General features: G+C 40.5%; 1 protein-coding gene across 2 annotated transcripts in view; it reads left to right on the plus strand.

Annotated features, from left to right (window-relative positions):
• Positions 1-16,142, plus strand: part of CNTNAP5 (contactin associated protein family member 5) — a 773,538-nt gene that overhangs the window by 386,560 nt on the left and 370,836 nt on the right. Inside the window, exon 7 of one of the 2 annotated variants that reach the window (XM_045559127.1) lies at positions 2,302-2,445. In XM_045559127.1, coding sequence (XP_045415083.1) covers positions 2,302-2,445 — 144 coding nt within the window. The remainder of the gene's footprint in view (positions 1-2,301; positions 2,446-16,142) is intronic. The other variant, XM_045559128.1, reaches the window with a different exon arrangement.

A 16,142-nucleotide genomic window follows, 5' to 3' on the forward strand; every position in this document is an offset into this window, starting at 1 on the left:
GTAAATAAATAAATAAACAAAGTATGAAATGAAAGTAGAAGATTATCTTCTTAATGTGGAATCAGAATCAGCATCATATATACTTAAAAAATAGAAATTTGGGTTTTGTTTTTTGTTGGTGGTGTTGTTATTACAAGGTTCTATACCATTATTATTGATTACTATTGCTTTAAAAGCTTTGGCTAGGCCTTAGGAAGTTTTGACCAAAACAACAAAATAAGGCGGAAAAAAGTACAAATAAAATTCTCTTTATTTAAAAGAGAATAAAATGTTTTATATATATCATATGATTACAATCATATCTTGGAGACATTGTGGGTTCAGTCCCCTACTACCACAACAAATTAAGTATTGCAATAAAGCAAGTCACAGAAATTTGTTTGGTTTCCCAGTGCACATAAAATTTATATATACATTATGCTATTAAATGTGCAATAATGATATTATCTAAAAAAACACATACTTTAATTTGAAAATACTTTATTGATAAAGATGCTGACACAGCACATGCTATTAGAAAAATGGCACTGATAGACTTGATCAAGATAGGGTTGACACAAACCTTCAATTTGTAGAAAATGCAATATCTGCCAAGCACGGTGAAGCAAAGCACAATATAAAGAGTTATGCCCATATATCCTTTACAAATTCAAAGAAATCAGCTAAAAAGTATATGACTCAACATAAAAGTATATACAAGTATTTGGTTAGAGAAAATAAACCAGCACCAATAGGATGGGTGTATCTTTTATGTGATAAAATGTTTCATGAATTAAATTAATTTATATACAATGGAATTTTTAAAAGCATGAAATGTATAGCAGTTAATTTAATGACAAGTATGTGCACTATGGAAATAATAACCTTAGTTTAGGGGCCTTATCAGAAATATTTTGAAAATAGAATATGACTTTGGATTCTTGAAGAGGAAAATGAAATATGTCAAAATGTATCCATTCCTCTCCCAGTAAATATATTAATGGAAATAACAAATTTTCCTTCAAAATTCCAACAAGCTACTTTAAATAAAATTATCCTGGAATTAAATTTTAAATACAATAGATGAAAAAATATCATATAAGTCTCTTTAAAAATTAAATCAGTAGTAAGTAAAAGTGGGCAATAGTAGTAATAATCCTCATCACCTATTATAATGCACTGTGTAGTGCATTAAGAAAGAATTTTTTTAAAAAAATAGTGTGGAACTTGTGAAGAAAATAAACATCTAGAAGTAGTACCAGCAGTTATTCATATAAGGACAAGACATTCTGGTTGGGAGAACACATCCTCCTGAAACATTGAGAGAGAAAGAAAGAAGCAGGGGCGGGGGTTTCCAAAGATTTGCATAGTTTAAGTACATGCTGGTGGTGTTATTTCAATGAAGTGGAGAAAAACTGAATTTCTCATTAAATGGTGTTGGGATAAATGTGATTATAGAAACTATCCTGCTTCACTTGCATAGTAGAAAAAATATTCATAACAGGTCAGGTTTGTTTCTTAAATAATATATCCATTAAAAAAGTAATTTGTGTTAATATTAAAAGGAAAGAAAAGTGGTAAAGAAAAGTACCTCATAACCTTTCCAGAAAGAGACATTATTAACAATTCAGTGTGTTTCCTTCTGGACTATATTGTATGCAAAACTTTATTGATGACATCATACTTTATACCCAATTATAACTCTTTTATTTTTCAATCAACATTACACTCATTCCCCATTTTATTACAAATGTTTAATAAGCATCATTATTAACAATTAAGAGCTCACCATATTGATTCTTGATCACTTGCTTTACAAAACTCTGAAGGACTTTTGGATTATTTCCTATTTTTCATCTTTATAGACGATAATTTGGCAAAAATCTTGTCCATACAGTTTTGGATACAATGCGGCTTTTAAACTAGGTCTCTCTGTAGCTAAATAGAGGTATGTTTTGTTTGTCTCTTAGTTTTAGTATGGCCATAGTCTCAAAGATGCTTGTATAAAAGATAAATATAAAAATGTTGATTTTCTTTTCTTTTTTTCATCCTTCTGTAAATTATTGTTTTATTTAGTATTAAAAAGGTTCAGAAAGGAAGTGAAAATCGTTTTATAAAATAAGCCCTTAAGAAGCAGGCAATTATAGTTATTTTTACATGAGCTAATCAGTATCTTTTTAAATGTGTAATCAAGTGGCATCTATAATTATTTGAGCCACTTGGTTCATGCATACAATTGAATCTACTAAAATTCACTTCTTTCCTTTCCTATTCCTTTAGAGCCTATTTAACTAAGAGTTGATTTTTATTCCCCCTATAAAGCTCAGTTTTGGAGGAATTCCAGTACCAGGCAAACCTGGAACCTTTTTAAAGAAAAACTTCCATGGATGTATTGAAAACCTTTACTACAATGGAGTAAACATAATTGACCTGGCTAAGAGACGAAAGCATCAGATCTATACTGTGGTAAGTCTAACCATCATTTTTGTCTTGACAGTTTCTACTACTTTGGGGTAAGTGTCATTTTAGGCACCCCACCCCTGCATCTGTTCAGAATATATTTATCTCATGCTCTTCAAGTTCCCATCAGCCTCCCAGGTGACACTGGGAACAGGAAGGGTGGCAGAGGTTGAGTCAGTGTAAATTGCATTATTGAAAGAAACAAATGCATTAGAGGCATCCATGGAATTCCCTTGTCCTGGCTGTGGGGTGTGTTCAGTTGTGGGTAGGGTTTGCAGCCTACACTGGGATAACATGAATTTCTTTTTTATCTTGGGAAATGCAGCAAGAGAACCACAGATTCTCTTACATATTACACCTTGGGAATTACATATTTGCCTACTTACTGCTGATATTAAAAATAGGGCACTTTAAATAAGAGAGGTTAAACTTTGTATTTTTGAGATTCCCTTTGTAGTATTGATCATACTGGCAAATTAAATGATTTTCCAATGAATTAATATTTGTCTTCTCTAATAGACCATGAGTTTCATAAAGGTCAGGACTGTGTTTTGTTTTTTACTACTGCTTCACAATGCCTAGCAGAGTGCCTTGCACATGGTAGGTGTTTAGTGAAGCTGTTGATGTTTCCAAATATAATTGTGGATTTGTCTATTTCCCCTTCCAGTTCTATCTGGTTTTGCCTTATATATTTTATAGTTCTGTTGTTTGGTACATACACATTTAGTATTGCTATGTGTTCTTGGTGGATTAGCCCTTTTATCATTATATAATATTATTCTCTATCTCTGATGATTTTCTTTGTTCTAAAGTCTACTTTATCTGATATTAATATAGCCACTCCTACTTTTTTTTCAATTAATGTTGAAGTGCATGATATAACTTTTTTTCCCCATTCCTTTGCTTTTAACCTGCCTGTATAGTTACATTGGAAGTGATCTTCCTATAGACAGCAAATAATTGGGTCATGTTTTTTAATCCAGTCTTCCACTTTCTGTCTTTTAATTGGTGTACTTAAAACATTAACATTTAAATTAATTAATAATGCATTAGGCTTAAATGGCTACTTAATTTTTGTTTTGTTTGCTTTTTTCTCTTTTTCTCTTCTCTACCTTCCTGTGTGTTTCTTAAATGATTTTCCAAATTCCATTTTGCTTCGTCTAGTGTTTGAGTGTATTTCTGTATATAGCTTTTGTTAGTGGCTTTGGTAGGCATTTGTATATGTATTTATAGATAAATATATACCTTATTATGGTTTACTTGTTTCATAATTTTACCAATTTGAGTGAAGTATAGAAACCTGTATTTTACAGCTTTTTACTTTCCCTTATTTAACATATAATTGTCTTAATCATTATTCCTTCTCTATATATTTAGAACCATTTCGGATAGTGTTATTTTTGCTCCAGTTGTCAAACATAATTTAGAAAATTCAAGAGGAGAGGAAAGATTATTGCATTACTCATATTTTTTCTTTCTATTGCCAAAAGACGAAAAAAAAAATGTATTGAAAGCAATGAAGGACCTCTCTGGTTGGGATGAGTAGTAAGGCCTCATTACTGCTCTCATGTGACCTCCAGTGACCTCATGGAGTGTGTGTGAGTGTGTGTGTGAGTGTGTGTGTGTGCTGGGGGTGTCCTTGTTATCACTGGACTGTGATGAAATTCCTCACTCACCACTAAGCCATATCTGACAATACCCCTGCAGGGAGTGGGTGGGGTTCCTCATTACTGCTGAGTGGGGTTCAGTTCCCATGTGGTCTCCATAGATACCACAGAGAAACACTTGGTACTATCTGACAAAAGATTAAATTTCAGGATACCCAGAAGTTCCCAGATTGGTCTTCTCTGATACCTCCCTGGCCGGGTTTTGGGTACTTTGTTACAGCATGGCTGAATGGAAATTGGGTCATGTTTTTTTCTATGGTATTTTGCTTGGGTAGAGGAGTTACTACCTAAAATCATTCTATCTATTTATGCTACCCCTTTCCTCATCCTTTGGCTAGAGAGACCAGTCTTCTAATGGCAAATTTTTTTTTAATTTAGTCTGCACCAATTGGTCTCTCTGGGCTGTTCTTCAGCAATATGGCAAGGACAAATGACTTAAGAAGTAGATTCAGTGAACTCCCTGCCACACTGTTCTTTATACATGCTTTCTTCTCCCATCCTTCTGAGTGTTCTTAGGTTTGTATTACACATAATTTTCAGTATCTTTTAGTTCTACTTAGCAGGAAAAATAGAAAAAAAATTGCTACTTTATATTTCTCTAATTGGAAGTCTCTTAAACATTTTTTCTTTTAACCCATGGCAAAATAGGTAACCCTATCATTGACAAGCAAAACCTGATTTTCTTCAAAATCTGGTTATTGAATTATCTGGAAAAAAAACTTGAGTATTAAATGATGTTGTGTTTGTTTTTTCTCTTGATAAGTATAACCTATAATGAATATTTCATATTTTTAGGCTCCACATTAACACATGTTTTGAAAATTTGCCATTGTATTCCAGAGTGCGAGGCAGGCTTGCTAGAGAGAAACCTCACTGGGATTAAAGTTTGCCAATGTTTTAAAAGGTTTGTGGCAAGTTTCTGACTCCTTTGGTTCGGAAGAGTTAGTATAGTCCTAGGGAGGGGTTAGTCACCTGACTGGTTCTAGGAGATCCAGAGATGTTACTTGTCCCTCCTTTGCTCATTCCCAAGGCTCCTGGCAATTCAGCAACTTACCTACATGAGCTTAGGTCATCCAGCTCCTAAATAACCTAAACACTGGCGTGCTGATGAGATTTTTCTTGAGTTTAGGTCAGGAGACTTGAGCCATGGAAAACATACCAATGCTCATGCCTTTCTCAATCTTATTTCCAAGAAATATTTCATAATATATCATTTTCTTTGAGTTCAATCTGCCAACACAGAGACACTCGGAGAATTGCCCTCGGATTAAATGAGATACCGTCTGGTTCGTGTGCAGGGCCGTGCTCGGCTCAAAGTGCTCGGTAAAGGACAGGTTTTTGGACTAACGTATTGAGATCATGCCCCACCAGAAGGTTAACTTAGCCTAATGTCATGCACGTCACAGGGCGGCGCTACCTGCCATTGTGCCAAGAGTTGGCAGAGCAAGTGGACACACAGTAAGTTTATAAAAACATTGCTCATTTCTATCGTTCATAAACTGAGACTTGAAAGTATCAAAGCCTGAGCTTTAGATATAAATAACTAAGATCCCTATGGCAACATTCATAAAGAAAATCTCCATACATATTATGTGTTAGAAAATACCTTTAATGTTGAGATATATTAAATACAGTCACTGAATCAACAGAGCAAAAAATGAAGAAAACAGGAAACAAGAAAACATCAGTTTCCAAATATTGGCAGCTTCCATCATTTCCTTTTCTGAGAGAATCGTTATCTAAAACTCTAATAAATGTCGTGGTGATTTTTAAGCTACTGTAGCACTTATCAAGTTGCCTAAAACTTTGCTGGTGTACTTTACTCCTCAGGGTTTAATTGGCAGCACTGTTAATATGAGGCATAAATAATCCATTGAGTACTAATGCACTTGGAAAAGAAAAATCCCAAGAAAACTGTCTTACTGTGCAGGTAGAGACAACCTTAATTTTAACCTTCACCATTTAAAGGAAGAAAGATACATTATTTTTCTTCCAAATTGCTTCCAGCACCCTGCTTAAGGGAGAATCCCTATCACTATACACACACCCACAGCCCCACACATGCACATTTATATACCTAGTATTTTCCCTTGAGGAATTCCTTGTGGGAAGGAACGGTTTACACTGTTAAAGACTGAAGTACAAACTCTTTCATTCCTGTAGTCAAGCTTAAAGTTTCCCCCAAAGACAACATATCCGCTACAATACTAGCTTTGCTCCAAGTCGCTAAGTCACTGTGGTGCTAAGTAAGGGCTTTGGAAGGCACAATGTTTTTGTCCTTCTCCAGAGTTCACAGTCTCACTTATAGTTATTGAGTCTTGGGAAGTTCAGGAGATTCAAGGAATCAACAAATTGGGCAGCAAGAGTATGGTGATACCGTAAATTACAGAATGTGGTTCAAAGCTCAGGGCGGCCCCAGCACTGCCCTCATGTACTGTAAGCCTCTCTAGCAGGCGACATGCAGGCAGCATCCCCATTGCAATCTTGTGGGACCTGCCCACACCCTGGAGATTTAACAGCTGTTCCATGGGGATAATTCAATTTAGTCTTTATAGCTCGATTTGACTACAAGACGATCCTCCACATCCCGAAATGCTGTAAAACTAACAGCTTAAAGTAGACATAAAAAATACCTCCCTCTTCTTTCTCTAATCCTCTGTCCTGTGCTAATACAGCACCGTATAATAAACAATCAGAAAGTAAATGGCCCATCGAAGTATGTGTACAATACCCACAATGTGGTTTATTATATACATAATATAAGAAATATATTGCCCCGATAGTTTCCTGAAAATGATTAATTTTATTTCTTACAGTCTAAGAAATATGCTTTCTTTTGAGCTTTCCTTTCTGAGTGTTACATCTTCTCTCCCAGAGGGAAGGAGAGTAGCCTGACTGCGAGTTGGAGGTAGTGTCACTCACTTTATTATTCTTAAAATATTTTATTTTTATTTAGAAGAAGAACATAGTAGAAATGCGCATGTTACTTTACTTTGTCTTCAACAGAAGGGGAGAAAAAAAGCAAATGGCTAATAGGAACAATATGGTTGGAGCTAATTGAACATGTCAATTCACTTCTGTGCCTTGGTCTCGAAATAATTGAAATCAAGGGATTAAATGGGCAATGGCCAATACTGAGCCCATGTAGTAAAACTCCCAACCCAGTGGCTGAAATTGCTAAACAGTCACAAAATGCCTTTCTACTCATCCTAGAGAGATGGTTTTCTCAATCCAAGGTTCTTGGAAGCACCAACAGTAACGTAGTATTTGAGAGACTGATTTCCTACATTCTTAATCCATTCTCTTTGACTCACTCAACTATGGGATATTGTGAGCTAGTTCCTGAACTTCTGTATCCTCTTATGTAAAATCAGAACAATTATAGTGTCTACTTCCAAGTGTTAGTGTGCTGATTAAATCTGTTTATAATGTGTTTATCACAGTGCATGGTCCACAGTAAGCACCCGATCCATTGAAGCTGTTATTAAGTAAAACTTCTACAAATCCATTTAACTGAGGTTGACATGAAAGCCAATATTTATTTGTTCATTTTATGTAGACAATTAATGAAGTCACATAGAGTTTCTGAATAATAAAATTAGATTGGAGATAGCTCTTTTTTTTTTCTCAATCTTAATTTTAGTTTACTCCCAAACTACAAATCATGAAGTGAGTTTGGAGTAAATATATTACAGACTTGTACACCTCCTTCAGTTTTAGGAAATGTAACAACAAGTATTACTTTAGATTTGATCAAACAATGAACTTCTTTAAAAGAAGGCATTTTAGAACGGTGTTGCCCAGCGGTCTCAGATACAACAGGTTTATTGATAAGGAACAATAGTGGGCTTTTGTGTAGTTTATTGTATTTTGTTTGCATTTGTGCTGTCACACAACTCCTTGGAGTGTGGATGGTTATTTCTTATAGCGCTAAAATCAAGATAACACTTACACTCAGAGGCATATGGAAGAGATAAGTGTGCACATGAAACTACACACATTCATTTTTTCATGTGCACACACATACACACACATAGTGGCAGAAACCTTTGTCTTGCCTTCCTATGACCCAGAAGCTCGTGAAAATTGCTCAGAGAAAACTCCCTACTGTCTAGTGAAGCCTATAATCTCATCAGCTTGTCCCTGGGATCATGTTTCATCTCTGTGAGTACGTTCTGTGATAAATGATACTTTCCCTTGATGGAAGGAATCATTTGAAAAAGGAACTAACATATCATGTCTTCTCTCTCCACGTCCCTGCTGTCTTCCACTGCCCTGTGACCAGTGTGACATTCACAACCCCTGCATCTATGCCGCATGCTCCTCATACCCCGGAAAAATCACTTCCACGTTATTAGCTTCCTGAGCAGTTGCTCCCTTCCTTTCTTTGGGAAAATTGAAATTAAATAGTTTCAAGGTCATATGAAGAGTAACGTGGTTGGTTTAAAACTAAAAGAGAAATATACTAGCAGTGGAATGGTCATTTTCTTCATCCATTCAGGCAGTTACAACAAAATACCATAAACTAAGTAGCTTATAAACAGTAGAAATTCATTTCTCACAGTTCTGGAGGCCGGGAGGTCTGAGGTCATAGGGCCAGGATGGCCAAGTTCTATCGGGCTCACTTCCTGGTTGCAGACCTTAGACTTCTCACTGTGTCCTCACATGGTGGAAGGGCAAACAAACTCCCTTACCCCTATTTTGTAAAGGCATTAATCCCATGACCTCACAACCTGATCACCTCTTGAAAGGCCTCACCTCCTAACACCATCACGATGGAGATCAGATTTCAACATAAGAATTTGGAGGGGGAGGTTGGGTGGACACAAACTTTCAGACCATAGCAGTCATCCTCTCTGGTAATTGGTTTACCTTAAATCAGTGTTATGGCTTTGTTTTTTAAGGTGACCAATTTCATTTGCTTATCCAAGAAATTATTACTTGAAGTTATTAAAGAAAATTTCTTTCTATCTCTTCATTTATAAATATGATTTAAACATGAATCAATTTACTATAGTCCATTTAAGAGTTTGCTGTGTTAAAATTTGAATTGTTTGAATTTTACTGCCAAAATAATACTGAGATTACAACCATGAAGCAAAAATAATTTTCTGAAATTTGAAATAGATGACTGGAAATTAAGATTATTGGGTCAAAGGTTATGGGTTTTTGAGGCAACCCGTATTGGTTAAAGTCTGCACCAAGTCCCATGCCCACCCATGGGGTCCACAGAAGCCGGCAAACCCTGCCAGCTTCACCCCACCTGCTCTTCCTACTCATTTGAATATCCAAGTGCTTTTTAACAGCGTGGGGATATGTGAAAGTTGAAATCAAGTCAGGTACTTCTACACAAAACTTCCAACTCATGAGCTGAGCATGTTCTTTTTATGCTCTTTCCCCACCGATAATAACAGCAACGATTGCTCCTCCATCTGAAGACTTCTGGTTTCAGAGAGCCGTCTTGGAGACGATGCCGCAGACCTCGATGCTCATGCAGGAGGGGCAGTCACTGGAGGGCAGTGACAGAGCTCTGCAGCTCTGGTCCTGTTAGCTCCTCTGTCCCCGGAACATCTGTGCGCGGCAGGCGGGAGGCGGGTGTTATATCCACACTGGATACGGATCATACTTAATACTCAGGACTAGGAAGGTCAATGATATAGAGTCAGCGGCTACGCCATTCACAGACGTCATCGTCCTCTTGTGGAAAGCGCTCCATCATCACATTTTATTCACTTTAATTAGACATCCTTTTTTCCTAGGATCCTGAATGATGACTTTTACACGAAAGTGAAAACAAAACAAAACAAAAAACAAATACAAGGCTGCGCAGATCCATGAAGGCCAATGGGGTGTTTCTGAAATGGCCCCGTGTGGTTTGCTAATTGCCAAGGAAACCCCTCCTGGCGTCTCTTGCAGTGTAAGAGCTTGGGGACAGAATCCTTGCCTTTGGGGAGAGAAAGGAAGGTGGCGGCAAAGGGAGGGAGTCTAATCCGGCCGGTGCCCCGGTGTCGCCTCCGCAGTCGGCCCCGGCTGCCCGGCCCTTCCTCCGGGGCTGCAGGCGACGGCCGGGCGTCCCGCATGGGGACTTAGTCCGTCCCCAGAAACTCAGCCCTCTGCTTCCAGCGGCGCTGTGTCCTTGTGTGACAGAAACGTTGATGTGGGCTTTGCAGATCGTTATGATTGGCTCTTCCCATACACAGGGTTGCTTCCCGCAGTTTCTCCCCGGTGCGGCGTCCTCGCCCGCCGGCCAGGCTGCCCGTTTCTGGAATTCTCTCTGGCCCCACCCCCCGTCCCCTCCCGTGCCTCTCCGCGCCCGTCGCGCCCACTCCAGCCGAGCTGCCTTCTTCCTCCTCCGCCTCTTCCCTGGCCCAGCCCCAAACTAACCGCCTTCTCCAGACTCGCGGTAGGTCCACGCCCGGCCAGGGCGATGCCATGACGTCTGACTGGGTCTCGTTGACAAAGCCGGTCCCGGGGCCCTCAGGCCGTGCGACCGCGACGCCTGGCGCCGCCGCACTGCGAGGAGGCCGCGGGGAGGCCGGGAGGCCGCGGCTTCCGGGAGCCACGAGCAGGAGGGGCCAGTGGCGACATGGCAAGTAATGCGGAAGCTTGAAAAACCACAAAACAGAGCCGCCCTGAGGGCGCGCTGGCGTGACCGTGCCGCGCCGCCAGCTGGGTGGGAGGTCAGGGCTCCGCGAGCGCAGCGGGAGGAAACCGCGGCGCCTGCGCGGAGGAGTCGGCTGAGGAGGGCGCTGGGTCCCAGGCGGGCGGGCGGTGGTGCTGGACGCGCGTGTCGGCGACCCCGCCTGGGCGGCCCAGGCCCCGCTCTCCTCAGAGCCCCGTCGGGCTCGGGCCCTCAGCCGTCCTCGCCGTGACTCTTGCATGTGTACCGCGCGGCACGGCTTGGCACTCGAGTCACCGTCGCCCTCAAAATGCAGTTATCGGGCTCCTGCGGTGTTCGCGGCACGTGGGCTTTGCCTCCAGACGGTGAAAGGCCTTGAACTGCCCTCTGCTCGCAGCAGCCACACGCGGGGCACCAGGTCACCGGCGCAGCACTCGAGCTCAGAGCGCATGCGCGGACCTCGGCTGTCCCCTGAGACCCTCTCCGGCCGCCATTTGGGAGCCACCCCTCCGCTCCGCATCTCACTTGCCTCTGTGGCGTCGCAACCACGTTTTGGTTTCTTCGCCACCTTGAGGACTGGCCGTGATTCTCGTTTCCCCTTTGCTTTTCCCGCGTCCTCACTTCCGTCACCCCCGCGCCCCCGGGCCCAGCGCTGCTCGGGACTCTGTCGGCCCGGACACCGCCCCCTGCCGGCGGGACTCCGGCATAGCTCGCGAGGGTCAAAGGGGAATTTACAGGCCAGTAGGCAGGTTCAGGAAGGACTTCAACAAAGTGCGGGAATTTGGCCTGGGCTTTGAAGAAAGGGTGCATCTCAGATCAGTTCAAGGTGCTAGGGTGGCAGCCCAAGCCAGGCATGGTATAAGCAAAATCTCAAGGAGGGGACGTGGGAAACAAAGTGCCTTACCCTGGTTTAGTTCTGTACGAGTTATTCCTGTCACCCTAAGCATTTTGCTAAATTTCACAAAAGAGATGCTCTTCTGTGTCACTGAGAGTGCTGAATATGTGGCAGATAGTCAGGAAACGTATATGGATGGAGGCTCTGTGTGCTGAGGGGACTGTGATCTTTGAAGGCAGTATGACTAAGTCCCAGCATCGCCACCTAAGAGGTGCAGAATCTGGGTAAGGTTAACTAAGTTCTCCCTGCCTCGGTGTCCTTCCTCTACATGATAAAGCTAATAACATCTACTTTGCATAGATAAAGTGACTCCTAGGATATTATCAGCATTGAATCACTAATAGCTAATAATATTATCATAATTATTTTTATTGCCTCACTCTGCTCACCATTTCTCATCACATGTTCCTCATGAAGACCATAGTCCTATGAGTAATCTCTACCCTGTTCTATAAATGGCTTTTTACAAGTACAACACAAAGGTTTTAGATCAGTGATTATTAATATTTTATGGGGCATACACCCCTTTAAGGGTATAATGAAAACTATGAACACATTTTATTTCACATAACATTTTTAGGCCTGAAGTCTAACCATGGACAACAGGCCAAGAACTCCAGGTTGAATTTTAGATAAGGAGAAATATACAGAGAAAATTAAACTTTGTCTCTGTCTTTATAAATCCCTAATAATCTGCTGTAAGTGTGTTCCTTGTTGAGTCATCAGAACCCTGAATAAGTAGGGACCTGATGCTGGATGTGTCCCAGGTAAGACGACAGAGCTAACTTCTTAGAAACTCTCCCTTTGCTCACAAGATTTAGAAGAAGTCTCTAGCTGCCGAGGTCCAGCATGTTTGAAAAGGAAAAGAAGATACATAGATAGATAGATAGATACACACAAAATGGTTAGCTGGTAGCAGGAGGTTAACTGTTAAAATGCGTAAAAGATGATTCCAAGAGGTCCAGAAATAGCAAGTGCAAAAAATCTAGCTTGAGAGAAGGTGGATGGCGAAGAAAAACAGCTAGGAAAGCTGCCCCTGCCCACCTCCCAGGCTAAGATTCAGACCTCCTCAAAGAGGTGTGGGTACCCGGGAAACAGGCAGCCTGCAAGTAGCAAGAAGGTTTTCCAGAGAATTTAGATCTGAGCTGCCTGGAGAAGCTGGCACCGTGCAGAGGGTGAAGCTGGAGCTCACCGTGCAGAGTCCCGGCCTCCTCCCTGAGTGACAGCGATGGAGGACAGGGACCTGGAAATGCCTTCCAGCCTCGGTCACCCTGAAGTGGCCCTCTTGCGCCCACTACGGACAACACCTAACCTTTGTCCAGCTGACAAAAGAGAGATGTTTACAGGGTCCAACTCCATTATCAAAAGGAGGGCAAAGTAGAGTCATTCTGGAGCAGAACCTTGGAAATGGATAACTGGCCCAAGCACTAATCTCTCATTGTTTTTTTAAAAAATTCAGGTTAAAAACTAGAGGCTCTGAACATCTGGAAGGGGGTTTGGAAACACAAAGGGAGGCATAAATATATTCATGATTTCCTATATCACTTGAGCACAGTCTTAGACAACACTGGCATGTTTCACAAATGTATGAAGTACGAAATCCCAAATATAGGTCTAAGCTCTTGAGATTAGTAAAATATCAGTTTATTTAACTTTGTTATCACATATATGCTCAACAAAAAATAGTGAAACTACAACTACTCTCATTTATGGGCCCACATAATTTATTACATTAGAGAGTATTTCTCATACTCCAAAAGTCTAGAACACTCTCAGGTGGACTTCTGGAAGTACCCAAACAATTTACGCCTCTCTGTGAAGATTTGCAATGTTACAATGCTCACCAAAAACTTCTTACTCATATTCCACCTAAATTTTCTTATGCAGCTTACCTTCCTATTTTGAAATTGTTTTATTTCCCTGCCATTTCTTTCTACATCTTTTCTGACACCTTATTTCGTTGCTGCACTTGTACGTCTGTCCACGGGATCAGCCAGTCTCCCTATGGCAGCCAGTTAGTACTTGAGTGTATTCCCTGATGCTGTAACAAGCCCCAAAATATGCCCTAGGTCAGCCAAGGAAATAAGCTCTTTAAAAGAAGTTCATGTTTTTACCTTGCATCAATGCCATCCAGTAGCTAAATAAACATATTATCTTTAAAAATAATAATGATAATTAAAAAATAAAAATTAACAGATTCACTGAGTCTATAAGAAAGTAGCTCTGAGATCATGAACAAGGCTAAGTGGACATATTTAGCCTCCATAAGTTGCATTTGATGTGTCTAATAGAAATATCTCATGTCCCAACAGATTTGGGGGTAAGGGCATGTTCTAAAACCCACCATTTGCTTCAGTTATGCATGCCACATGGTGGACACTTATAAGCACAGTATGTTTGTGAAGAATACTGCAAAAACCACAGTGGAAAATCGGACCCTTATTGTGGAATCTCAATGCCAACTTTCCAAGGTGAATGGAAGCCTGGGAAGCCCCAGAAGGTGCCTCTAGTTTTCTAGGCAGCCCTTGATGACTGTTCGTCATCCCCTGAGTGTGGGCCATGCCAGGCTCCGTACTGCAGCAGAGCAAATACTTTCTCCATAGGCTTCTAGTAAACCAGAAAGTAAGTGCATTTTCTCGGATTTTAATCCAGTGTGATGACTGTCAAAGACCAGCAAGGCAATCTAGGTGTCTTTTTTTCTTTTATGTTTTTACCCACAAAATTGAACGTTTATACCAGAGTTTGTCAATTTACTGCATGTGTGCAAAATTTCTGTCTTGTGATTCAAGTATTTTTGCAGCCCTCATTCGCACTGTAGAAAGCAGTGGTCCCATCTCATAAGGTCCTGGAGACCAGTAGGACTCACGCTGCTCTGGGAGAGCCCCAGAGCCACAACCCTCCCGTTATCGTAACTGAACAACCAAAATATAAACCAGTAATATTTCCCATTTTTCATGGGAAAAGCTAATGCTTACAGATTATAGGAAATTTAGAAAACATAGAAAGGCAGAAAAAAAATATCAACTGCTTGCTCATCAAAGGTAACCATCAACACTACGCAGATGTAGATTTTCTAGTCTTCATTTTAAAATGACTATTTTTGCATGTAGTTCCTTTTTTTATTAATATACACTTTAATAAAGATCACTCATTAAACATATAGTATGTGCCAGGTATTCTGTCAATTAATTTTCATATTTATCTATTTTTATCCTCAAAATAACCCCATAAGGTGGATAACTATTTGTGGCTTCCTTCTGCAGTTGAGAAATATGAGGCTCAACAATATTAAAGTAACTTTCTCAAGATACTTAACTAGTGAGTGACAGAACCTGGTCTCCATCACTGGCCTTTCTGATGCCAAAATCATGTTTAATTGCTGTGATATGCTTTATGCACATTTTGTATTCTTCTTTAATCATTGAGTTTCTAAATTTTAAATAAAGTAAAATTACATTGTGAAATCGGTGCTCGATAAATGTTGAATTATGTGAAAAAAATTTTTATAAGAGGAGAAAGGAGCAATTTGAATTCCCAGTAAGGAAGTGGGCACACTACAGGCAGGAGGCACATAATAAATATTTGCTTAAGCTTATGTCATGATGATTATACTAGAAAAACACTCAGGGTCTGACGAGCTGTGAAGAAGAATGCCTTCCTATTTAACATTGGAGCATCTTCTGAAGGGAGGCTGATCCTCTGCCTACCTGGAGATCTTCCCCTATAATTAAGAGATCTTTAGCACAGTCTGAGTCTTAGCTGCCTGGAGGTGGAGGGTTAGAAGATGATCTTTGGGTGCCTCTTTCCACTGAGGGTTTCTACGTCTCTGGTTCAGCAGAGGGGGCGTGGCCTAGTTAGAAAGATCACTGTGCGAGTCAGGAGCTGTGGCTTCCCCATCCAATTGGGTTACGAGGTAGCTAGTAAAGTCAATTGTGTAAACGTCACAGTTAACTTGTTCTTTCTGTAGAGAAAAACTGAGAGTGTGTTCTCTAGATAGCTTCTAAAATACCTTTCAACTCAAGAGATCTTATTAAGGAGAACCGTTTAAATCATCCTATCACTGTATTAGTCTACTTGAGCTACCATAAAAAAATACCACAGACCACTTGGCTTAAGCAACAGAAATTTAATTTCCCACAGCTCTGGAAGCTGGAAGTCCAAGATGAAGGTGTCAGCAGAGTTGGTTTCTTCCGAGGGCCTCTCTTGGCTTGTAGATGTTCATCTTCTCCCTGTGTTTTCACGTGGTCTTTCCTATGTTCATGTCTCTTATGAGGACACCAGTCAGACTGGATTAGAGCCCACCCTAACAGCCTCATCTTAATCACCTCCTAAATCACCCTGTCTCCAAGTACAGTCACATTCCGAGGACAGTCACATTCCGAGGTACTAGAAGAGAAGGCTTCAACATGTGAATTTGGAGGTGATACAGTTCAGCCCAAAACAAATACTTAGGATCCAGACACCAGGTAACGTGCTTGTCTCAGCTGTCTGTAAGACGCAATGCGCCCCCCCCCCCCCCCCC

The sequence above is a fragment of the Lemur catta genome, chromosome 8, assembly GCF_020740605.2.
Source record: "Lemur catta isolate mLemCat1 chromosome 8, mLemCat1.pri, whole genome shotgun sequence".
Taxonomy (NCBI): Eukaryota; Metazoa; Chordata; class Mammalia; order Primates; family Lemuridae; genus Lemur; species Lemur catta.